This window comes from Eretmochelys imbricata, chromosome 11 (assembly GCF_965152235.1).
Source record: "Eretmochelys imbricata isolate rEreImb1 chromosome 11, rEreImb1.hap1, whole genome shotgun sequence".
Classification (NCBI taxonomy): Eukaryota; Metazoa; Chordata; order Testudines; family Cheloniidae; genus Eretmochelys; species Eretmochelys imbricata.
In genome coordinates, this window is record NC_135582.1 from 81839484 (window position 1) to 81864057 (window position 24574).

The 24574-nt window shown below is 49.4% G+C and overlaps 1 protein-coding gene across 1 annotated transcript in view; it reads left to right on the top strand.

Moving 5' to 3' along the window:
* Positions 1-325: 325 nt before the first annotated feature.
* C11H21orf58 (chromosome 11 C21orf58 homolog) overlaps positions 326-24574 on the top strand; it is a 39180-nt gene continuing 14931 nt past the window's right edge. The window contains exons 1-4 of the mRNA XM_077829489.1: positions 326-385; positions 9690-9747; positions 12170-12243; positions 12914-13057. Coding sequence (XP_077685615.1) covers positions 326-385; positions 9690-9747; positions 12170-12243; positions 12914-13057 — 336 coding nt within the window. The remainder of the gene's footprint in view (positions 386-9689; positions 9748-12169; positions 12244-12913; positions 13058-24574) is intronic.

Sequence of the window (24574 nt, forward strand, 5' to 3'; positions counted from 1 at the left end):
AAGAAAGGAGTGACAATTTCAAGCTGAGCAACATTGCAGCAACCATGACCTATCCCCAGCACAAGGGACTGCAATAAGAAATAGCAGAGAAAGGTGTGCTTGGAATATCTGTGTTGCCCTTAGTCATTCATCTGAGTCTGGGAACATTTTTTACATTTTTTTAAATATTGTCTTCTATTGTCACCCACTCATATTGAGGAGACTTTTTATGGAATGCTTCTTTGAAGATCCTTGAGGACAAAAAGCACTGCAATTAAAAGCTGTGTCCCCTAGTTTAGCTGTGTAATCTACATCTACCTACCTATTACTCTGAAAATTTGCCACAATGACAGACTCTTCAATGGTAGATCACATGACCCGACTGAAACTCAAACTCCTGGAGAAGGTAAGATAACAATGCAGCATTCATATTTTTGTATCTTTGTAAAACTTCAAATAATTATAACCATGATAATTATAGTTATTAACTCAAAAAATCATGCAAATCACAGGACTTGGTGATGGTGGGGGACTTCGACTACCCAGACATCTTTAGGAAAATACAGCAGGGCACAGATTATCCAACCAATTCTTAGAATGCCTGGAGCAGCTTTTTATTACAGAAGATGGAGAAAGTGACTAGGGGAAAGGCTTTTCTAGATTTGATTCTGACAAATAAGGAGGAACTAATTGAAAATTTGAAGGTGGAAGTCAGTTTGGGTGAAAGTGATCATGAAGTGATAGAGTTCATGATTCTAATGGTAGGAGGGAAAACAGCAGAAAAAAGACCATGGACTTCAAGAAGGCAGGCTTTAGCCAAGTCAGAGAATTGTTAGGTTTAAGATCCTATGGGAAGCAAGTCTAGGTGGAAAAAAATACAACCTAGAATACTTAAGGAACTGGCTGAAGAGATTTCTGAGCCATTAGCAATTATCTTTGAGAACTCATGGAGGATAGGAGAGATCCCAGAGGACTGGAAAAAGGCAAATATAGTACCTATCTATAAAAAGGGTAACAAGGATAACCTAGGCAGATTAGATTAATCAGCTTAATTTCAATAGCCAGAAAGATAATGGAACAAATAGTCAATCAATTTATAAGCACCTAGAAGATAATAAGTAACAGTCAACATGGTGTCACAACCAGGACATAGGCAATCGACTGAGTGGTCAGAGCGGGAATCAGGAGTTAGGCCAAGTCCAATACCAGGAGGTTAGAGTCTGAGACAGGCCAGAAGGCAAACCAAGAGTCAGGTTACCAGTTGATCAACAGCAGGCACAAAGAGCAGGAATCACAGGGAAAGCAGTCCGAAGCAGGGAGAACACAGCTGTATGGCCAACTTCCTGTTCCTGGTCTTGGGTTAAATACAAGCTGGGGACTAATCAGGATCTGCATGGTTTCACCAATCAGATCTCAGGACTGGGGTCCTCTACTAGAGTTCAGCTGCTATTCATATCACTAGGTGGCAGATTGGGACTGCCTTGCTCTTATGAGCCTTGGGGATCAGGGTTGGAGACCCATGTGGTCCCTAAGATGTGCATTTGTCAAGAAAATTGTGTCAAACTAACCTAATAGCCTCCCTTGACAGGGTAACAAGCCTTATTGATGGGGGAAGCAGTAGATGTGAGTTATTTCTACTTCAATAAAGCTTTTGATATTGTCTCACATGACCCTCTCGTAAGCCAACTGGGACAATATAGCCTTAGACAATCCTACTATAACATGGATGTGCAACTTGTCGGAAAACAGTGCTCAGAGAATAGTTATCAATGGCACACAGTCGAACTGGAAGGGAGTATCAAGTGAGATCCCACAGATAGCTGTTCTACATCTGGTTCTATCCAATACCTTCATAAATGATTTGGATAATAGGATAGACAGTAGAGTTATAAAATTTGCAGATGATACCAAGCTGGGAGGAGTTGGAAGCACTTTGGAGGACAAGATTAGAATTCAAAATTATCTTGACAAACTGAAGAAATTATCTGAAATAAATAGGATGAAGTTCAATAAGGACAAATGCAAAGTATTACACTTTGGAAGGAATAATCAATTGCACAAATACAAAATGAGAAATGGGTGTTTAGGAAGGAGTACTGCAGAAAAGGATCTCGGGGTTATAGTGGATCACAAACTAAATATGAGTCAACAATGTAATATTGTTGCAAGAAAATGGAACATCATTCTGGAATATACTAGCAGGAGTGTTGTAAGCAAGACATAAGAAGTAAATCTTCCACTTTACTCAGCACCAATAAGGCATCAACTGGAGTACTGTTATCTCAAGTGCATATATACAAATGCACAAAGCAGGTTATCTCAAGTACCTATATACAAATGCACAAAGCCTTGGAAACAAGCAGGGTGAACTGGAGGTCCTAGTGATGTCAAGGAATTATGACGTGATTGGAATAACAGAGACTTGGTGGGATAACTCACATGACTGGAGTACTGTCATGGATGGTTATAAACTGTTCAGGAAGGACAGGCAGGGCAGAAAAGGTGGGGGAGTAGCACTGTATGTAAGGGAGCAATATGAATGCTCAGAGCTCCAGTATGAAACTGCAGAAAAACCTGAGTGCCTCTGGATTAAGTTTAGAAGTGTGAGCAACAAGAGTGATGTAGTGGTGGGAGTCTGCTATAGACCACCGGACCAGGGGGATGAGGTGGATGAGGCTTTCTTCCGGCAACTCGCAGAAGCTACTAGATCGCACGCCCTGGTTCTCATGGGCAACTTTAATCATCCTGATATCTGCTGGGAGAGCAATACAGCGGTGCACAGACAATCCAGGAAGTTTTTGGAAAATGTAGGGGACAATTTCCTGGTGCAAGTGCTGGAGGAGCCAACTAGTGGGGGAGCTTTTCTTGACCTGCTGCTCACAAACCGGGAAGAATTAGTAGGGGAAGCAAAAGTGGATGGGAATCTGGGAGGCAGTGACCATGAGTTGGTCGAGTTCAGGATCCTGACACAGGGAAGAAAGGTAAGTAGCAGAATACGGACCCTGGACTTCAGGAAAGCAGACTTCGACTCCCTCAGGGAACTGATGGGTAGGATCCCCTGGGGGAATCACATGAGGGGGAAAGGAGTCCAGGAGAGCTGGCTGTATTTCAAGGAATCCCTATTGAGGTTACCGGGACAAACCATCTCAATGTGTCGAAGGAATAGTAAATATGGTAGGAGACCAGCTTGGCTTAACAGTGAAATCCTTGTGGATCTTAAACATAAAAAAGAAGCTTACAAGAAGTGGAAGATTGGACAGATGACCAGGGAAGAGTATAAAAGCATTGCTCGGGCATGTAGGAATGAAATCAGGAGGGCCAAATCACACCTGGAGCTGCAGCTAGCAAGAGATGTTAAGAGTAACAAGAAGGGTTTCTTCAGGTATGTTGGCAACAAGAAGAAAGCCAAGGAAAGTGTAGGCCCCTTACGTTTTTTGATGAGATTCAGATCTTGATCAGTTTTGGTTTAATTTTTCTGTTGCACCTCACAGATCCAGGGCCTTTGCTTCTTCTGCCTTAGGCAAAGAAGATTCAACAAAGACCTAGGTATTGTCCTAGGTCTAGGTGGGGGTTTTAGACTTTTTTTTTTTAAACTGTGATTATATTTTACCTCAAGATATGCCAGGGGGAAAGTACCTGCACTTTTAATCATTCCAAGCTGCCCCCATGTTTGTGTATTAAAGGGGTACTTGTTTTACCTGTGCACTCTCTTGCTTTTTGTAATCTTTAAAAATGGCATCAATCATTTTTTTTCTTTATGAGGGGTGGGTGTGTGTACATGCCGACGTTCTTCTTGTTTTTTAGCCTAGGGGTATAAAGGATGGTCAAGTTTTCCCTTCCCTGTGTATGTTGGAGGACACTCAGGAGGACTGGAGAGCTCACCTCAGGCCACAACTAATGGGAAAGGGGTAGGGTGACCATATGTCCTGTTTTGGCCAGGACAGTCCCTTTTTTAAACCCTGTCCTGGCCGTCCCGACTTTTTTTTTCTTTTTCTTCTTCTTTTCCAAAAGGAGGCATTTGTCCCATTTGCTCTTGCTGACTTCATCAGTTTGCTCTTGCCAACAGGACAAATGCCCACTTTTGCCAAAAGAGGGGGGTGCAGTGCAAAGGGGGCAAGCAGAGATGCCAGCTCCCCACGGGGGGGAGGTGGCAGTGTTCCAGCTTTGTGGGGGGCAGGGTTCCAGCAACAGACTAGAGCCTCCTGAGGGGACCTCACAGGGTTCCAGCTTTGTGGGGGGGCAGGGTTCCAGCAACAGACTAGAGCCTCCTGAGGGGACCTCACAGGGTTCCAGCTTTGTGCGGGGGCAGGGTTCCAGCAACAGACTAGAGCCTCCTGAGGGGGCCTCACAGGGTTCCAGCAACGGGCAACAGCCTCACGCAGCGGGGGGCTCGAGCGAGCAGCTTCTCTAGGAGATAGGACAGAGGCTTTCTTGTATGTTATATTAACCCCTTGGGGCTGTTGGCAGCAGGTACACGTCCAAACTGTCTTCAAAGTACCCTAACTTGTCACTATGGGACTGCTGCATACCAGGCAAATCACCAAGGCAACCCCCACCCCCAAACCTCCAACCCTAGCCCGGGAGTTCCCAGCCACAGCCAAGGATGTGGACTGGTAGCTCTGCATGGGATTCCTTTTTCTGTTGCAGATGCACAATAAGGCCTTGTCTACACTATGAAATTAGGTCAAATTTATAGAAGTCGGTTTTGTAGAAAGTGTTTTTATACAGTCGATTGAGTGTTCTCCCACACAAATGCTCTAAGTGCATGTAGTCAGTGGAGTGTGTCCACAGTACCGAGGCAACCATCGACTTCCGGAGCGTTGCACCGTGGGTAGCTATCCCACAGTTCCTGCAGTCTCCGCCGCCCATTTGAATTCTGTGTAGAAATCCCAGTGCCTGATGGGGCTAAAACATTGTCGCGGGTGGTTCTGGGTACATATCGTCAGGCCCCCGTTCCCTCCCTCCCTCCCTCCCTCCGTGAAAGCACGGGCAGACAATTGTTTTGCACCTTTTTTCTTGAGTTACCTGTGCAGACGCCATACCACGGCAAGCATGGAGCCCGCTCAGCTCACCGTCAACGTAGGTCTCCTGGGTGCTGTCGGACTTGGTACTGCATTGCTACACAGCAGCAGTTTATTGCCTTTTAGCAGCAGACAGTGCAGTATGACTGGTAGCCGTCGTCGACGTAGTCCTGGGTGCTCTTTTAACCGACCTCAGTGAGGTCGGGGTGCCTGGGCAAACATGGGAGTGACTCAGCCAGGTCATTTCCCTTTTAAGTTTCGTCCCATGGAGATTCAGACCTACCGGCAGTGCACTGTCTTTTAATCTGCAGCCAGCAGAAGACAATGGCCGGCAGTCATACTGCACCGTCTTCTGCCGAGCACCCAGGAGATGACGATGGCTAGCAGTCGTACTGCACAGTCTGCAGCCAGCAAGATGTATAAAGATAGATGAAGTGGATCAAAACAAGAAATAGACCAGATTTGTTTTGTATTCATTTTCTCCTCCGTCCCTCCGTGAAATCAACGGCCTACTAAACCCAGTTTTGAGTTCTATCCTTGAGGTTTTGAGTTCTATCCTTAAGGGGGCCATTCGGTTTCTCGCAAAGCCACCCCCTTTGTTGATTTTAATTCCCTGTAAGCCAAGGCGTCAGTCACCCCTCCCTCCGTCAGAGCAACGGCAGACAATCGTTCCACGTCCTTTTCCCTGGATTGCCCGAGCAGGAGCAGACGCCATAGCACAGCAAGCATGGAGCCCGTTCAGCTCACCACAGCAGTTATGACCATTGTAAACACCTCACACATTATCGTGCAGTGTATGCAGAACCAGCACCTGAAAAACCAGGTGAGGAGGTGACGGCAGCGCGGTGATGAGGACATGAACCCACTTTTCTCTAAAACTGTGTTCCCCCGCAATTTGGAAATCATGGTGTTAATGGGGCAGGCTTATGCCGTGGAACGCCGATTCTGCGCCCGGGAAACAAGCACAGAGTGGTGGGACCACATAGTGTTGCAGGTCTGGGATGATTCCCAGTGGCTCCGAAACTTTCACATGCGTAAGGGCACTTTCATGGAACTTTGTGACTTGCTTTCCCCTGCCCTGAGGCGCAAGAATACCAAGATGAGAGCAGACCTTACAGTTGAGAAGTGAGTGGCAATAGCCCTGTGGAAGCTTGCAACGCCAGACAGCTACCAGTCAGTCGGTAATCAATTTGGAGTGGGCAAATCTACTGTGGGGGTTGCTGTGATGCAAGTAGCCAATGCAATCACTGAGCTGCTGCTATCGAGGGTAGTGACTCTGGGAAATGTGCAGGTCACACTAGATGGTTTTGCTGCAATGGGATTCCCTAACTGTGGTGGGGCTATAGACGGAACGCATATCCCTATCTTGGGACCGGATCACCAAGGCAGCCAATACATAAACCACAAGGGGTACTTTTCAATGGTGCTGCAAGCACTGGTGGATCAAAAGGGACGTTTCACCAACATCAACGTGGGGTGGCTGGGAAAGGGTCATGACGCTTGCGTCTTCAGGAACTCTGGTCTGTTTAAACGGCTGCAAGAAGGGATTTACTTCCCAGACCAGAAAATAACTGTTGGGGATGTTGAAATGCCTATAGTTATCGTTGGGGACCCAGCCTACCCCTTAATGCCCTGGCTCATGAAGCCGTATACAGGCACCCTGGACAGTAGTCAGGAGCTGTTCAATTATAGGCTGAGCAAGTGCAGAATGGTGGTAGTGTGTGCATTTGGACATTTAAAGGGTCACTGCCGCAGTTTACTGTCTCAGTGAAACCAATATTCCCATTGTTATTGCTGCTTGTTGTGTGCTCCACAATCTCTGTGAGAATAAGGGGGAGACGTTTATGGCAGAGTGGGAGGTTGATGCAAATCGCCTGGCTGCTGAATACGTGCAGTCAGACATCAGGGCAATCAGAAGAGCACAGCAGGAAGCGGTGCGCATCAGAGAAGCTTTGAAAACCAGTTTCGTGACTGGCCAGGGTACTGTGTGACACTTCTGTTTGTTTCTCTTTGATGAAAACCCAACCCCCCTTAGTTGACTCTAATTTCCTGTAAGCCACCTGCCCTCCCGCCTTCGATTACAGCTTGCTTACTAAGGAAATAAAGTCACTATAGTTTAAAAAACATGTATTCTTTATTAATTGATTATAAAAATAGGGAGATAACTCACAAGGTAGCCCAGTGGGGTGTGGGAGGAGGGTAGGAGGGAAGCAAAAGGCCACTTTAAAATTTGTTGAATGCCAGCCTTCTGTTGCTTGGGATGTCCACTGGGGTGGAGTGGTTGGGTGCCTGGAGCCTCCCACCCCGCGTTCTTGGGCGTCTGGGCGAGGAGGCTATGGAACTTGGGGAGGAGGGAGGGCAGTTAAACAGGGGCTGCAGCGGCAGTCTGTGATCCTGCTGCCGTTCATGAACCTCCACCAGATGCCAGAGTATGTCCGTTTGATCCCGCAGTATCCCCAGCGTTTCCTCATGCCTCCTCTGATCTTCCTGCTGCCACCTCTCCTCACGTTCATCCGCCACCGTCCTGTACTCTGCTATTGTGTCCCTCCACACAGCTCTGTCACTGCCGGACGACTGCATGAGCTCAGAGAACATTTAATCGCGCATGCGGTTTTTTTCGCCACCTTATCTGAGATAGCCTCTGGGATGGAGGAGGGAGGCTTGAAACATTTGCAGCTGCTGGAGGAAAAAAAGGGAGTGAAGTATTTAAAAAGATACATTTTACAGAACAATGGCTATACTCTTTCATGGTGAACAACACTATTCACATTACATAGCACATGTGATTTTTGGTACAAGGTCGCATTTTGCATCTTATATTGAGTGCCTGCGGATTTGGTGTTAGAGATCACACACGCAGGGCCGGGCAACAGAATTCAGCTTGCAGGCGGCCATGGTAAGCCATAGTCTTTCAGCTTCTGAAACCTTCATAACAGCAGCGCCCTCCTTTCCCATACCAAGCAAAGCCCATTTGAGTTGGCCATTTACTGCTGCAGTTTTCCTGTTAACGTGCAGCAGCAGAAACCAAACTAACCCCCTCCCCACATCCAATTCTCTGGGATAATCGCTTTTCTCTTCCCCCCCACCGCCTGGCTGGTATCAGGGAAGATCCCTGCTAGCCAAACGTGAACAGCTCAGCTCCAATGCCACCCCCCCACCACGTGGCTAACTGCAGGGAAGATTTCTTTTCAGCCACAGGCAAACAGCCCAGTAGGAACGGCCACCTCTGAATGTCCCCTTAATCAAATTCCCCTATTTCAACCAGGTTACCATGAATGATATCACTCTCCTGAGGATAACACAGAGAGATAAAGAATGGATGTTGCTTGAATGCCAGCAAACACCGGGACCATATGCTGCCAGGCTTTGTCACGCAATGATACCGGATTACTTGCTACTAGCACAGCGTGGTAAAGTGACCTACCATGGAGGATGGAATAAGGCTGCTCTCCCCAGAAACCTTCTGCAAAGGCTTTTAGAGTACCTCCAGGAGAGCTTCATGGAGATGTCCCTGGAGGATTTCCACTCCATCCCCAGACACGTTAACAGACTTTTCCAGTAGCTGTACTGGCCACGAATGCATCCCAAGTCCTCAGGGCTACTTAATCACTAAAAACCGCTTGCTTTTATAACATGTATTATATTTAAAAAGGTACACTCACCAGAGGTCCCTTCTCTGGCTTCGTTGGGTTGGGAGGGTATTTCAGTCAGGGTGATGAAAAGATCCTGGCTGTCAGGGAGAATGGTGTGCTGTGTGCTCTCCCCAAGCTTGTCCTCCTCCTCCTCATCTTCCCCATCTGCAAAATCCTCAGCCATGGCGGAGAGTATCCCATCCTCGGAGTCCACAGACAGGGATGGGGTAGTGGTGATGGCCCCCCTAGAATTGCATGCAGCTCAGCGTAGAAGCGGCATGTCTGGGGCTCTGTCCCGGAGCGTCCGTTTGATTCTTTGGTTTTCTGGTACGCGTGTCTGAGCTCCTTAAGTTTCACGCGGCACTGCGTTGTGTCCCTGATGTAGCCTCTGTCCCTCATGGCCTCTGAGATTTTTTTAAATGTTTTGGCTTTTCGTCTTTTGGAACATAGTTCTGATAGCATGGATTCCTCTCCCCATACAGTGATCAGATCCAGTACTTCCCGTTCGGTCCATGCTGGAGCTCTTTCGATTCTGGGACTGCATGATCACCTGTGCTGATGAGCTCGCCTGGCCAAACAGGAAACGAGATTCAAAAGTTCCCGGGGCTTTTCCTGTACACCTGGCCAGTGCATCTGAATTCAGAGCGCTGTCCAGAGCAGTCACCATGGTGCACTGTGGGATAGCTCCTGGAGGCCAATACCTTCGAATTGTGTCCACACTAACCCTAATTCGAAATGGCGATGTAGATTTCAGCGCTAATCCCCTCGTTGGGGAGGAGTACAGAAATCGGTTTTAAGAGCCCTTTATGTCAAAAAAATGGCTTTGTTCTGTGGACAGGTGCAGGGTTAATTCGGATTTAAGGCTGCTAAATCCGACAAACTCATAGTGTAGACCAGGCCTAAGTGTGACTAGCAGGAAGTGAGAGATGTCCCTTCTTTCCAACCCCATTTTATTACCTTGTGTCCCAAAAGTGTTTGTTAGTTATGCAGGACTGGATGTTCTTGTGAGCCTCAGTCCCTGACTTTTAATCTGTTCTCACAATGGTTTTATCCACAGAAACTAGAAAATGAACGCGAGACCCTGGAGAATATTGAGTCGCCCCTCTCCACAACAAGTAAGATAAAAGATTTGCTCTAGTTCAGATCATAGTTTCATACAGCAATCATTGAGTGATGTTCTTGGACCTGGGCTATGCAGGAGGTCAATGGTCTCTTCCAGCCTTCAAATCTAGGAGAGGCATCTCTGCTCTCACCCACCACACCCAGTGAGGCAGTCAGAAAGCACCCTATGTTTGTTATGGTGATAGAAATATTAACAGTGGAACAGGAAAGTGGCCTCAAACTCCTGGTACTTCCTTCCCTCAGTCTAGGCATCTTGGGCAATAGGGAGAGGCCAATTCACTAGGTCAGCCTGATTGACAGGCTGGGCAGGCTAATGAGGGAGTAAGGAGGCCAGGGGGGTCCCATCCTCTGTGTGTGTGTCACAGAGTGGGGCCAAGCTAAGGAGAAAGCAGGAGCCCGATCTGAGCTGGGGAGCAGAGCTGCAATAACAAAAGCCAGAGAAGCAGCCCAGAGAGCAGACCTGTGCTGGGAGGAGAGCTGCAGCAACCAGAGCCTGAGAAGCAGCCCAGGGAGCAGGAGGCAGAGCAGCAGCATCAGTGCTGAGGAGAGTGGAGCAAGAGCTGGGGCTGGAGCAGTCCAGAGCCAGGTGCAGGGAGCAGCTGGAGAGAGCGAGGGGGGATCCTGGGCGGTGGGCTCAGCACAGGGAGACACCCCCAGCCCAGAGGCCTTGCAGGCCAGACTTGGAGGGGGATGGGATCGTAACCCAGGCAGAAGGAGCTGATGCTGGGAAGAAGGGTCCTGCTACCTAGAGCCTGAGGGTGTGTGGCCACCGCCAGAGCAAGTGTCCGACCTGCAGCATCCCTGCAGCACAGCCAGGGCCTGGGCAGGAGGCCTGGGACGTGGGAGGAGCAGACTGTGAACTGGACATTCCAGAGCTGGCTGGCTGTGGGATCCCCATGCCACAGAGCAGAGTGATGGGTTTTCCGTTAGCCTTTCCCATGTTTTCCTTTTTTTAAAAATTGGTTGCTGTTTAAATAAGTTGAATTTGCTTTGAACTGTATGTGATGATCAGTGGGCCAGGGAAGCACCCAGTGTAGAGAGAGCACTCTGGAGTGGGGACACCCTGGCCTCTGCCCTAAGTGACCCCAACGAGGTTGGGGGTCAAGCCCCCCAGGTATCCTGGGCTCAGCCTTGTTGGCGTTACGAGGACTCTGCCCCACAGGAGAGTCCTTGAGGTTAGGCAGGCCTCTGGGTAAAGGAAGTGGGAGCGAGGACTCAGATCCTTTCGCTAGCCCACTTCACAGGGGTAGCGTATGAGCCAGGAAAGTTCCCCACAATAGCGGGCCTATTCTCCCACTTACACTAAGACAGCAGCTCCACAGGCCAGCAGAAGCTGGGGCAGGGTGAAGACACAGCCCTTAATGGGAGGAAAGCATTCTCTGCTCAGCAGCGATCTATCTTGAAATCAGTGCTGGAATGAAATACCAATTGCTTCCGTGGGTGATGAGGAAGGGCACAGTGCACTATGCAGCCTTTTGATTGGTGGAATTTCTCCCCCCACCCCATTTCAGTTGTATTTGTCTAAAAGAGCAGACAGGGTCAGATCCTCAGCTATTTCTGAGCAGCGCTTAGTGTAACCGAGGCCATACCCCCAGCAGTCATGACAGGGGTGTGTGTAAAGGAGCCACTATGATAGCTCTGCCCTGCCCAAGGATTCCCCTAAGCAGGAATAATCCTTCACGCACCTGCTAAGTCAGTGTTGGCCTGTTTTGCACCAGCAAAGCTGCACAGAGAAGAACACAGATCACAGTTTGTAGAATGCGAATCAAATGGGAGAGAGAGAATGCCAGATTATTAAATCCAGGGAGTAAGCTGTGCTGGCCAAACAGATGCAATTGGAAACCAACATCCATATTCCCCAGGTTGCTGTGAAACTTGTGCAAAGAATGTCAGATAACAGACACAAGTGATACAAATGTATTGGGGTAATGTAAGGGCCAAGGGGACCTCCTGTATATAGGAATTCAGTGTATAAGTGAAACATCCCATCAGTCTGTTCTTTTCTTACTGAAACCATCTGCCAGTGAGAGGTGATATTATCTTTGCTGTACTTGGTACAATAAAATCCTCGTTCATTCTTGTGACAGGATTGTCAAGAAAGTGACCAGAAAATAATTTTTTTTGCCTGGAAAAAAACAATAACAATAGAGTATCACATTTTCTAGAGTTAACCCACTATGGTAACTGCTAGAACCAAGGCCAGCTCTAGGTTTTTTGCCACCCCAAGCTTCAAGAGCGCAACTACCCAAGGAAAAAAAAAAAAAAGAAAGGATGGCCGGAATGCCGCCCCTGGAATTGTACCGCTCCAAGCATGTGCTCGCTTTGCCGGTGCCTAGAGCCAGTCCTGGCTAGAACAGCCCTTTCTCTTAGTTATCCTTTAAGGAGGCAACAGAGCCTATCAGATTCCTCTTTCAGGGAGTAACGATGGACAGGAGGATGCACTGCAGAATGCGCTGAGACGAAGGAAAGACCTCCTGCGGAAGCTTAGGGTAAGATCTTCCCTGTACTACGAGGTGACTGCTGCAGGGGCTTTCAGTAGTTAAACAGTATCCTGGAGTGTGCATCGCCCATGGATAATGGCAATTGCAATAGCAGTTACCAGACTATGCTGGTATTGGGAGGCTCAGGGACTGCATGATTGAACTTTGAGAAGAATGTAAAAGGGAAGCAAAAATCCATGAGTGCTTTTTTTATTCCTGGGATACTGGGGGAAATGCTGCAGGAGCAGGTCCAACCCTCGTGCCCCAGGGCATGCTCCAGACAAACAAGTCACCCCCTAAGGGTCTTTGGGAACTTGTTGTTTGGGCAGCTGCTCGTGGGGCCATGTGAGTATTATGGGGCTTGTAGGCAGCCAGGGAACCGAGTATCCCTAGAAAAGCTGTGGGGGGGAGGGGGAAGAGAGGAGAAAGCTGCGTTTGCCCCAAAGGGCACTCCGTGCCCCCACAGCTGTGCCAGTGCAGAGGCTGACCAGGCTTTGGGATGTTTCCAGTTAGCTGGTCATGTCCTATGACTGTGGAGCCCCTGTGGGTCAAATTCAACCCTGGTGGGAAGTTGCTAGAGTTATATCAGGGCCAAGTGGAGCCCTGTGAACATATTCATGTTTCCTGCCTTTACTGCACAGAGTTGTTCCCCCCCGCCCCCGTGTCACTGATCTTTCAGGAGCAGCACCTTTTAGAAGAATTTTCACAGCCCTGTGTGTTGGCAGGAGGCCACAGAAAGAACTACCGGCCGGAGCCAGTACCTGTTTACCTGACGTCCCCTCTGGCTCCTGCACCAGAACCACCAAGGATCATCCAGCAGACAGTAAGATCTTCCCCATGTCAGAACCAGTGCATACCCCCAACAGTACACGCTATAAGTAAGGGTAAGATTTTGTCATGGATTCTGTGACTTTCCGAGACATTTTCTGCCTCAGGTTTAGCCCTGTGCCCAGAGCAGCAGGAGCCCCAGAGCTGCCAGTCTCCCCCCAGCAGCCAGCCCCACCATTATTTTTAATAAAAGTCAGACAGGTCAGGGGCAGTAAACAAAAAAAAAAAATCACAGAAGCCTGTGACCTGTCCATGACTTTTACTGAAATAACAGTGACAAAAATCTTAACATTAGTGTGAGGGGGCATGACTCACCACCTCAGCGCCTCCTGCTAGCCATGCTGGGAATTAGCTCTTGGTTGTCAGTGCACCTTCCTCTAGTGGTGTCTCACCACCATCACTTCTGCTCCACCTCTAAGAGCCACATCATTCCCCGGACCACAGCATCCTCATCTGGGCTGTGCCCCACTCCACTTTTTCCTCTCACTTCTGGAGGGGAACCAGCTGTCTCTAATCCAGCCACTTGCCACTATGGCCTACTGTAGCCTTTGGGCTAGCCCCTCACCTCAAGGAGTAAACGGCAGTCCAAATACTGGCCACCCCCACTGTGGCGAGTGAGGGGGATGGGGGACTCAGACCACACCTGCCCACTACTCCAGGCCCCAACCCAGGGACCCTATAGCTAGCAGCCATGTGCTGCCACTCCTCCAACTCCCACTGCTTATTTCCATGGGTCACTTCCCCATAGCCCTAGCACCTTCCTAGCCCTTTGTATCAGGGCCTCAGCCTGGAGCTACCTATTCCTCCTCTGACCCCAACTCTGCTCTGAAGTACTCCTCTAAGGCAGCTAGTCCTTCTCCCTTACACTCCAGTGAGAGACTAACTCTGTGCTGTTGAGCAGCCCTTTTTATATGGCCCTCCCTGGCTCCGATTGGCTGCTCCAACAAACCTTCTCCTGATTGGCTCTCTACAAGTCCTCCTCCCATTGGTTGGGTTTTGCGCAGCCTCCCTGAGGGCTGCTTTAACCCTCCATCTACCTGTGTAGGGCAGTCACCCTACCACACTTAGTTATAAGAGACAAGTACAGTACCCAACTTCTCACAGCAAGGCAGCTATCAAAATCCTGGCTGAGCAAGTGGTTTCTCAGGCCTAGATTCACAGAAGTACTTAGGTGTTTTAGTCTGTGATTTAGACACTTCAGTACCAGTTTGAGGCACCACTGCAATTCACAAAAACCCTGGAGCACCTAAACTCACTCAGCACCTACGTTTTGCAGTAAAAAGTTCCCTGAGCACGTGTGTTTCGTCCTTAGAATGTGTTCACATCTGCTGCCTTCAGGGCCACCAGAACCTAAGCCCCAGAGCCATTTAAAAACCCAGGGCAGATAGGCTTTTGCTGCCTAAGTCGTGTGTAGGCCCCCATCTGGTAGGCATTTCTAGCAGCCACCTACTCGACTGGGCCCCTCAGGCCAATTCCTACAAGATGGCTTGGAGGTTGGGAGAAAGAAAAGGAGGCCCAGTGAGCCAGGACACTCACCGGGGATGTGGGAGACCCCCCCTTCAAGCTCCCCTTTGACTGACGGGGGAGAAAGGATTTGAACAGAGATCTACCACCTCTCAGCTGAGTGCCCTAACCATTGGGCGAGGGCAGTGAGACTCAGGCCTCGGGGGTTCAGGAGCTGAATAGATGATCAGCATTACCTGAAAGAGCCACAGTAGTGTGAGTTCATTGTTCCATTTGCCACACACACACACACACTCACAACAAAGTGACTGACCAAGTATTCTACAATTAGTTAATAACACGGTAATTGGGTAATGATCGAATCACACATGAAAGAGCCACTTGCGGCTCGTGGGCCTCAGCCTGAGTATCACTGGGCTATGGGATAGTCTGGTGTAGGGCTCCATCAGCGTAGGTGGCTTTTGTGAATGACAATTGGAGGCACCTATCTCTCCCCCATCCATTTTAGGGGAGCTGTTATGCTTTTGGGGGTTCCCCCAAGGTGTCCAGGGTGAATCACTACCACCTGCTTACAGCACAAGAGAGTCTAGTCTGGGCCCACCGAGGGAAATCCTCCCAATTCTGCCAGCAGCACAAGTGTTCTGCCCCTGGCTCCGCGAGCCTCGCTCTTCCCCTCTGCACACCAGCAATGAGCACACCCCACCCTGTTACAATTCAATGCCCAGTGCCTTGTCTTCTGGAACCTGCAGTGTGCACCAATCCACTGCCTCTGTGCAAGCAGAGCACCCTAGTTTACTGGCTTCACCTCCTTTGCACAAGGCACTCAGACGTGTTGATAGTGAAACCAAACAGGAATTTATTTAACAAAGCTAGAGTTAAAAAGTCACATAAAAGCTAGTAAAAGGCTTTGGAAGCATAAGGTTACAGGTAAAAGAAAAATATAAAACAATCTATAGCCTATACTTATTAACAAGATACTTTCCTGGCCAATAAGGTATTTCTCGCCCTATGGTCAATCCTTACAGCACTGGTCCAGTCCTGGGAGCTGGGATCCACTTTTCATGAGACACTTGCGCTGGGAGAATGTATCCTCCATAACAGATAATATCTTGTGCACTTTCCTCTTCTCTTATACAGCCCCAGACTGTGTCTCTTTTCATAATCAGGGAGTTTCATTACCTTCAGCTCAGGCCTGAGGGTCCCCTATTTTGGGTCTTTTCTTGGGGTTCTTTGTAAATGCTCAGACCTGCATCTGGTGATCACTTTTGATTGAGTTAGCAGAGACCCAGCCCCCACTCAGGTGACACGTTTCATCTCCAACAGCTTTGGAACATAATATTCTACATCTCTCCAAACATCAACACCATGATGATCATGTTCTCAGCTTTTGGGAAAGAACACACCCGACCCTCTTGGTGACATATCAGGAGACTGGTCGGACACAACTGTAATGTACCTACCGGGGTATGTCTGTGCTGTGGGGACTCACAGGTCATGCCCACTCTTGGCCCCGTATGATCCCTGTGGGGAACCCCCTTCAGTGTGACAGCCCTTCTCAGGAGTCCACTCTCTCCCGGGGGTTAAGCCGCTCCACCTCCTGGAACTGCTTCTCTCTGAGCCTTTAGCATGTCTGTCTCTTGCTGGGGGCCCCCTCAGGGAGTCCACTCACTCTGGACCCCCAGGGCCGCAGAGGGAATAATGCAATCCTGTTCTCTAGATCGGAGCAACTCTCAGCCAGCGTAAAACATCCATCCTTTGTTCCCCACTGGCTGGTCAGGTCACCAGGGTCCTCTCTCTGAGCCCATTGTCCTCCCACTGGCCAGATCCGGCTGTGATGTCCGAGCTGGGCCTTCTGGTTACCAGGCACCAGTCGCTGGGGTATTCATTCTCCTGGTCATTGGCCAGGGTCCCAAGTTCCGTTGCTGGTCTTCTGTAACAAACTCCCTCTCCCATCACCTCGTTAAACCAATAACGCCCAGGGAAACTGAATTCCACCCCCTCTGCATGCAAACCATTGAAAAAAAACCAAGAAAATCCCTCACTTCATCACATCTCTCCCTACTTCGAGTCTGAACTGAGAGGTGTCACTTAGCCAGTGACCTGGGGAAGTTCAGGGCCCCCGCCCCGAGATAAGGTATCAGCTGTAACATTGGCACTCCCCCTCACATGGGCCACCTCCATGTCATAATCCTGCAGGAGCAGACCCCACCTCAGGAGCTTGGCATTAGCTCCTTTCATTTGGTGTAGCCACGTTAGGGGCGAATGGTCAGTGTACACAGTGAAGTGCTGCCCAAATAGATACGGCTGCAGCTTTTTAAGGGCCCACACCAGAGCCAGGCATTCCTTCTCTATGGCCGCATAGTGCTGCTCCCGGGGCAGCAGCTTCTTGCTCAAGTACACAATGGGATGTCTCTCCCCCTTAGTATAAGTTTGCATTAGCACCGTGCCCAGCTGGGTGTCTGAGGCGTTGGTGAACACCAGGAAGGGTTTATTAAAAATCCAGGTTTACCTAGACCGGGCTTTGGATGAGTACCCCCTTCAGCGCACAGAGAGTCCTGTTGGAACGCTTGGTCCAGACCACCCTGTCTGGCTTGCCCTTCCTAAAAAGCTCCGTGAGGGGAGCTGCCAGGGAGCTAAAGCATGGCACAAACCTCCGGTAGTACCACACCATCTCAATGAAAGCCTGGACCTGCTTCTTAGTCTGGGGAGCGGGCCAGTCCTTGATTGCCTCCACTTTGGCCAGCTTCAGGTGGCTGCTCCCCACCTTGTGGCCCAGGTATGACACCTCTGCCATCCCCACCTTGCACTTTCCAGCTTTTATAGTCAGTCCTGCATCCTGGAGGTGACTCAGCCCCCTCTTCACCTGGGACACATGGTCCTCCCAGGTTTGGCTAAAGACACAGATATCATCAATATATGCTAGAGCAAAGTCCTCCATCCTCCTCAGTAACTGATTCACCAGGTGCTGGAAGGTGGCAGGTGCCCCATTGAGGCCAAAAGGCAGGGCCAGGAACTCGAAGAGCCCTACCTGGGTGGTGAAAGCAGACTTCTCCCTGGCCTCTGGGTCCAAAGACACTTGCCAGTAGCCTTCGGTGAGATCCATAGTAGTGAGGTACTGGGCAGCCCCCACAACTTATCTAGGATCTCGTCAGTCCTAGGCCGGATTGACCCATCCTTCTTGGGGACCAACACGGGAGAGGCCCAGGGGCTGGAGGATGGCTGGATCACCCCTAAAGCCAGCATGTCTCCGACCTCTCTCTCCAGGTCCTGGGCTTCTTTCCCAGTGACCCTGAATGGGGAACACCTGATGGGAGGGTTGGCTCCCGTCTCCACCCGGTGAACAGCCAGGTTAGTGAGCCCAGGCCGGTTGGAGAGCAGCTGCCGGTATGAAGGCAGCACCGCTCTGATCTCGGCCTGCTGGGCAGGGGTGAGCTGGTCTGAGAGGGGAACTGATTCCAGCGCAGGATCAGCCCCCGGCTTAGGGAGGAGACCCACCAGGGGACCCTCTCCCTTCTCCTCCCACTGCCCACACACAGCCAGCACCAACTTCTCCCTGTCCCAGTATGGCTTTGTCATGTTGACATGATATACCGGATGGCTGTAAGCCCAGTTGGACAGTTGCACTGCATAATTCTCCTCGTTTACCTGTCTGATGACCTTGAAGGGGCTGTCCCAGGCAGCTTTCAGCTTGTTCTTCCTCACGGGGATCAGAAGCATCACCTAGTCCCCGGTAGCATAGGAGCGGGCCCGCACTGAGTGGTCATACCAGACCTTCTGCTTCCTTTGTGCCTTGGCTAGGTTTCCCCTGGCCAAGCCCATGAGCTCAGCGACCTTTTCCTGGAAGGGCAGTACATACTCCACCACTGATTCTCCATCGGGAGAGGCCTTCCCCTCTGACTCATCCCTCATCAAGTCCAGGGGTCCCCTCACTCTCCTCCCATATAGCAACTCAAACGGGGAAAACCCTGTGCATACCTGGGGCACTTCCCTGTATGCCAACAGCAGGTGGGATAAATACTTGTCCCGTCCTGCAGGTGCTGGTCCATAAATGTTTTCAGCATCATATTTAGGGTCCCATTGAACCTCTCCACCAGCCTGTTGGACTGAGGGTGATATGCCGAGGCCCAGGTGCATCAGACCCCACACTTCTCCCACAAGCACTGGAGCAGGGTTGACATGAAGTTGGACCCCTGATCTGTAAGGACCTCCTTAGGGATCCCCACTCTGCTGAAAATGGTCGGCAGTGCATTGGCCATGGTGTCTGCCTTGATAGAGGACAAAGCCACCGCCTTGGGGTAGCAAGTAGCGAAATCCACCACTACCAGAATGTATTTCTTCTGTGACCGGGTTGCCTTGCTGAGGAGCCCCGTGATGTCCATAGCCATCTTTTGGAAAGGCTCCTCTACGATGGGCAAAGGTCTCAGAGCTGCTTTATACTTATCCCAGGCCTTCCCCACCCTCTGGCAGGAGTCACAGGACCTGCAATACTGTTAGACTGCGTCAAAGACCCCAGGCCAGTAAAAATTCTGCAGCAGCCTTTGCCTGGTGTGCTGGATGTCGTGATGCCCCAAAAGGGGAATATCATGGGTCAAGTACAACCTGCAGCGGTATGTCCGGGGTCCCAAGTTCTGTCGCTGGTCCTCTGTAACAACAAACTCCCTCTCCCATCACCTTGGTAAACCAATAACGCCCAGGGATTCCACCCCCTCTGCATGCGAACCATTGAAAAAACCAAACAAACCAAGAACCACCCCCCACTTCGTCACAGTGAGTAACTCAGGCTTTGTGAATTGCAGTGTCTTCCAGGGATTTTAATCCGTGTGACACTCAGCGTCACAACACCCAACTCCTTGTGTGCATCCAGGCCTCACTCCCTAGTCTAGCACAAACAGGGAATGCTGCACAGGTTGCAAGCACTCCCCACCGCATGGGAAGAAGTGCTTCATGTTGCTTTATTTACAAGACTTGTCGAGGGGATTATAGATTGGTAGGCTCTAATGGAAATCCACTCCCACTTTAGAAAAAAGGCATACATTTAACAAAGGGCAAGATTAACCATTGCAACAAGCCACCAAAGGATTGATATTTTTTTCCTTACAGATAAGTTTTAGCCAAACACAAGTTATTGGTCTCAATACAGAGGTAATGGGGAAAGTCTGTGGCTTGTGTTATACAGGAAATCCAACTAGATGATCGAATGATCACTTTGGGCCTTAAAACCTGCGCCTTTGAATCTCATTGGTTGGGGAAAACGGTGATTGTGAAATGGAACTTTGCAGGTGGTGATGGGATTGAAACAGGAGAGAAATGGGAAGATTCTGAGGTTTTGATCAGGGTGAGTTATTGAACCACATGATTCTGGTGTGCAAATGCAGTTTGTATGATCAAACTGGAGCTTTTCACATGCAAAAACTTAGTGATGGAAGAACTGTCTGCAATTTTAGAGACTGCTTTTGAAAATCTGGCCCAGATTCTCGGAGACAGATGGATCTGGCTGCCTGACAGTATCTACAACAATGTTCAGGCTAGGTATAATCCTCTGACTACAAACTATTACAACAGAATTTACCCCCAAACTCTGAGAGCAGTCGGGTAATGCAGGCTTTGACACACCCCTGTGCTGAGTGAGATTTAAAGGGAAGATAGAGATAAATGACCTTTTCATGCCTATGTCATTCAACATGTTGGATTTCTGTATTAATCTTTCAAAGGCCATGTGGGACTATATTGAGATCTGTGCTCCCACCTGCCCCCCCCCCGCCCCAAAAAAAGTAGCTTACAAATGGAAGCAGACACATTCTGCAGTGACAGAATAGCCCCAACAGGGCTGAGATGGGTGTGGAAAACGCCATACATTTAGAGGTTACAACAATACATATTATAGCAAAGGAGCCTCCAGTGCAAAGAGGATAGGCTAACTCGTAGTTTGTGCTTCTAGTTCTTTCCTGTTTGGCAGGACATGTATAACCCAGGCCTGCTTGGTGTGGCTCTCTGTCCCCCCTCTAGAAGCGCCTAGACCATCTAGAGATTGATAAGTCTGCTACAGCCTTGGCTAAGAGCCACGGGGCTTTTAGCTCATGCAGTAGAGGCTCATACACTCAGCTTCAGAGGTTCCCAGGTTCAATTCTGCCCACCAATGGTCGTTACCCTTGCCCTTACCCTCTACCCACCACTCAAAGGTGTGAGAGACAGAAGTGCTGCTGAAAGACTTCTCCCTATTGCCTGGCTTGGGTCTGGGTTACAGACTGTTATCCTATACCAACGGGTAGTATTCACCACCACTAGAGGTCCCACAGGGAAGCATGTATTCTTCTAACCACACAATCTGTGGAGGTTCCCACTTAGTGTCACAGGGATAGATGCTGTTACTGTTTGGTTGTTAGTTCTTCTATTACTTTGGCTCAGTTTCCCTTTGAGATTTCTTTTAGTTCCCTTCTCTGAGAATACTTGCTATCCCCAAGCGTTATTAAAGTGGTTATTCAGTACTCAGAGGAGACAAGCAGCATCTGATTGTGGGTCTGTTACAGAGGCTGTGTCACTGAATTGCAGACACTATGGGCTATTGCTGGAATGGGGGTAGGAGATAGCACTGTTACTAGACACGTTAACACCAGATGTACCCCAGCTCCATTCTGAGCCTGCTGTGTCCTGCGTCGGAACACAGATTAGTGCTCAGGACTGGTACTGAACATCTGTGTTCACAGCCCTGGAAGGGGGAACATGATGACAGATCCATACATAGCTGGGGATTGGTCCTGCTTTGAGCAGGGGGTTGGACTAGATGACCTGCTGAGGTCCCTGCCAACCCTGATCTTCTGTGATTCTAGGATTCTATGAACCTGGGTTGGGTAAGTGGTTTATACAGCATCATTACGGCAGCACACCAATATCCCCCCCAATTCCTTGTCCATCATGTTCTCAGAGAGCTGAGCATACGTGATATTCTGTGTCAAGCTGACAAGCACAGCTCATCGCAGCTGGGCTAACCTGCTCTATGATTAAACGGCTTCACAGCCTCATTAGCTACCCGATCCCCGCTCTATGGCACTTGTTTATCATGCTCCTCTTCAGTGCCTTGGCCCTCTGACTGGCCCTGAAAAGGAGCCCTGCCTCTTCCCCACTCCCTCCATTCAGGCTCAGGCTGTAGCCCACCTGAGTCAGCTGACCCAGGCCGATTGCAGTATGGGACGTACCCAAAGGCTAGGTCTACGGTGCCGTTAAAAACCCACCATTGGCCTGTGCAAACCAACTCAGGCTCGTGGGGCTCAGGCTAAGGGGCTGGTTAATTGCAGTGTGGGCATTTGGGTTGCAGCTCAGGCTCTAGGACTCCGTGAGCTGGGAGGGTCTCTGAGCTCAGGCTGCAGCCCAAACCTGAATCTCTACACCACAATTAAACAGCCCCTTAGCCCGAGCCAGCTGGCACAGACCCATCATGGGTGTCCAGCTGCCGTGTAGATACCCACAGTGACCTAATCCTAGGAACCTGCTCGCAACTGAGTGACATCCACTTGAGTTAGCTCCTTCCCTAAGGGCTAAGCAGACGTTTCCCATCCGCAGCAGTGGGTCTTCCCTTGCCAGGATGTCAAAAGCCTGCTGGTATAAATACCATCTACCCCAACTAGAAATGTTATGGTAAATGCCAGCATACGAGGGCACAGCTGCAGTTTGGTCAGGCCAGGTCTCAGGACAGCCCTGCTGGGTTTAAGGAAGGGCGAAAGGAGTGCCTCTCCACCTTGCCTCTGTGCGGTGCCTCAGGAGATGGAGTCACGCTTGTGATGATATATACTTGGGCTGCCTTCGATGTGCAGATGTGTTTGCCATGGTATCGCCGCCCCCGCCCCCCGGCTCATGCATGGCGCTGCCTCTCATGGCATCTTGCGTCACCAGGAGCCAAGCCAGGAATGACAACAGACATGAAGGAACCTGGACTCTTTGGGCTATATTCAGCTGTGGCCTAAGCAGGCATGTAGCAAGGTCTCTCCAAGGCTGGAGTCAGACCCTGTCTCAGTTTCCAAGCACACTCAGGTCATGGCAGTGACGTAGCCCTTCAGTTAAGTCCAAAAGTCCCCCCCGCTTCCAGGGCTTAACTCCAGCATAAACCAAAACCAAATCTTCCACCCCAGGCTCTTCCACTGGGCACAGCCTTCTCCTCTTGTGGTCTGTCCTCTGCCACCCTGTCTTCACTCCTCTGGGCTCTGACCATTCCCGCCTTCCCTGCTTTACATGGCTCATTGCACCCCTCACTGCTTGGCTGCATAGGGGGAGCCCAGCTTACCCTCTACTATGGTTCCCAGCCCTGGGAACCCTTAGCAACCCAGCTGTCTGTCCTGTAACTTCCTGCTCAGGGACACTTCACGGTCCCTTCCCTGGGGAGCCTCCTACTTTCGAGGGAGCACTGCCTCCCACCTACGGTGTTCCTGGTGACTCCCGAGACTGTTCTTATAGCCCAGCAGGCCTGGCTTTTAGTCACATGAGCCTTGCGTTCATCCTCTCCCCCTGGGGAGGCAGCAAGCACCAGCGTGCCACTGAGCCCCATCGCCCTTAAAGGACCAGGGCCTCCTGGGGCAAGGTATGGCTAACTCTGTTTCACTTCGGGGGTTGTGCAGGTTGCAGAGCGTCTTGGAAGTAACCTGCCCTGCTTGCAGCTTAATAATCTCCAAGTATTCCTTTAACAAGCAAGACCTTTCTCACCTGAGCTCAGCCCAACCCCCAGCTTAGTTCCTTTCTCTTCAGGTGTTTTCAGCAGTCTTCCTTCTTGAGCAGGGGGGCAGTGGAGAAGAACCAAGATTAACTCATTCCCCAGCCTTAAATAGGATTTTCATATGGCAGGAATCATTTATTTCCCAGTTTGACCCCCACCTCCTCTTAATGGAAAAACACTAGAAGTCCAAGATGGTGTCCCTTTCAAAGCAGCATCCCAGGGAACTTCTCAGGAAGGAGGGAAATTAGTATCTTCAAAATCCTATTGTCTTTCCTAATGGCCCATCCAGGCTGATTGCATACGGTCTGCTGGGTGTTCCCCAAGTGTAAACACAGTTGTAATTGTTATATAGTCAATATTTGTATCTTCAGATACAAAAATGATACATGCATATAAATAGGATAATCATATTCAGTAAATCATAACATTTCCAATGATACCGCTGTGATATTATCCGATTAAAATATGTCCATGTAGATCATTGTTGCTACCACTGTTATATAATTGCAACAAATCTTGTACAAAATGTGGCATGTAAGAAGTCTATGGAAAGGTTATGACTCGCTGAATATGATTATGCTATTTGTATGCATGTATCATTTTTGTATTTGGATTTCAGATGTTTGCTCCTGGGGTAACGCCCACAAGGTATTTAGCCTGCACATCTTGAAGGGACTATTCAAATTAAGTGGCTCATCAAGGTATACTTAACTCACAATGGACCATGAGAGACGCTGATCTACACTTAATGGACTTTCCTGCTATGACTAAGCGAATTCATGCATGGATGTGTGACTTGCCCATGTGACTCCAAACTCCATCTTTTACCTGTAATTTTCCACTAGCTGTGTTGAGGGCTTTGTTTGAAACAATGGGTTTCCCTCCACATGGAGGGAAGCTATAAAAGACCCTGGAAACATCTCCATTTTGCCTCTTTCCTGCTCAAGCCTCTGGACTATGGACTTACACTAATGGGAGCTGTCATAAATATAAAGGGAAGGGTAAACACCTTTAAATCCCTCCTGGCCAGAGGAAAAGCCCTTTCACCTGTAAAGCGTTAAGAAGCTAAGATAACCTCGCTGGCACCTGAGCAAAATGACCAATGAGGAGACAAGTTACTTTCAAAGCTGGGAGAGGAAACAAAGGGTTCTCTCTGTCTGTGTGATGCTTTTGCCGGGACCAGAGCAGGAATGCAGGTCAGAACACCTGTAAAGAGTTAGTAAGCATTAGATTCTGTTTTGTTTAAATGGCTGATAAAATAAGTTGTGCTGAATGGAATGTATGTTCCTGTTTTTGTATCTTTTTGTAACTTAAGGTTTTGCATAGAGGGATTCTCTATGTTTTGAA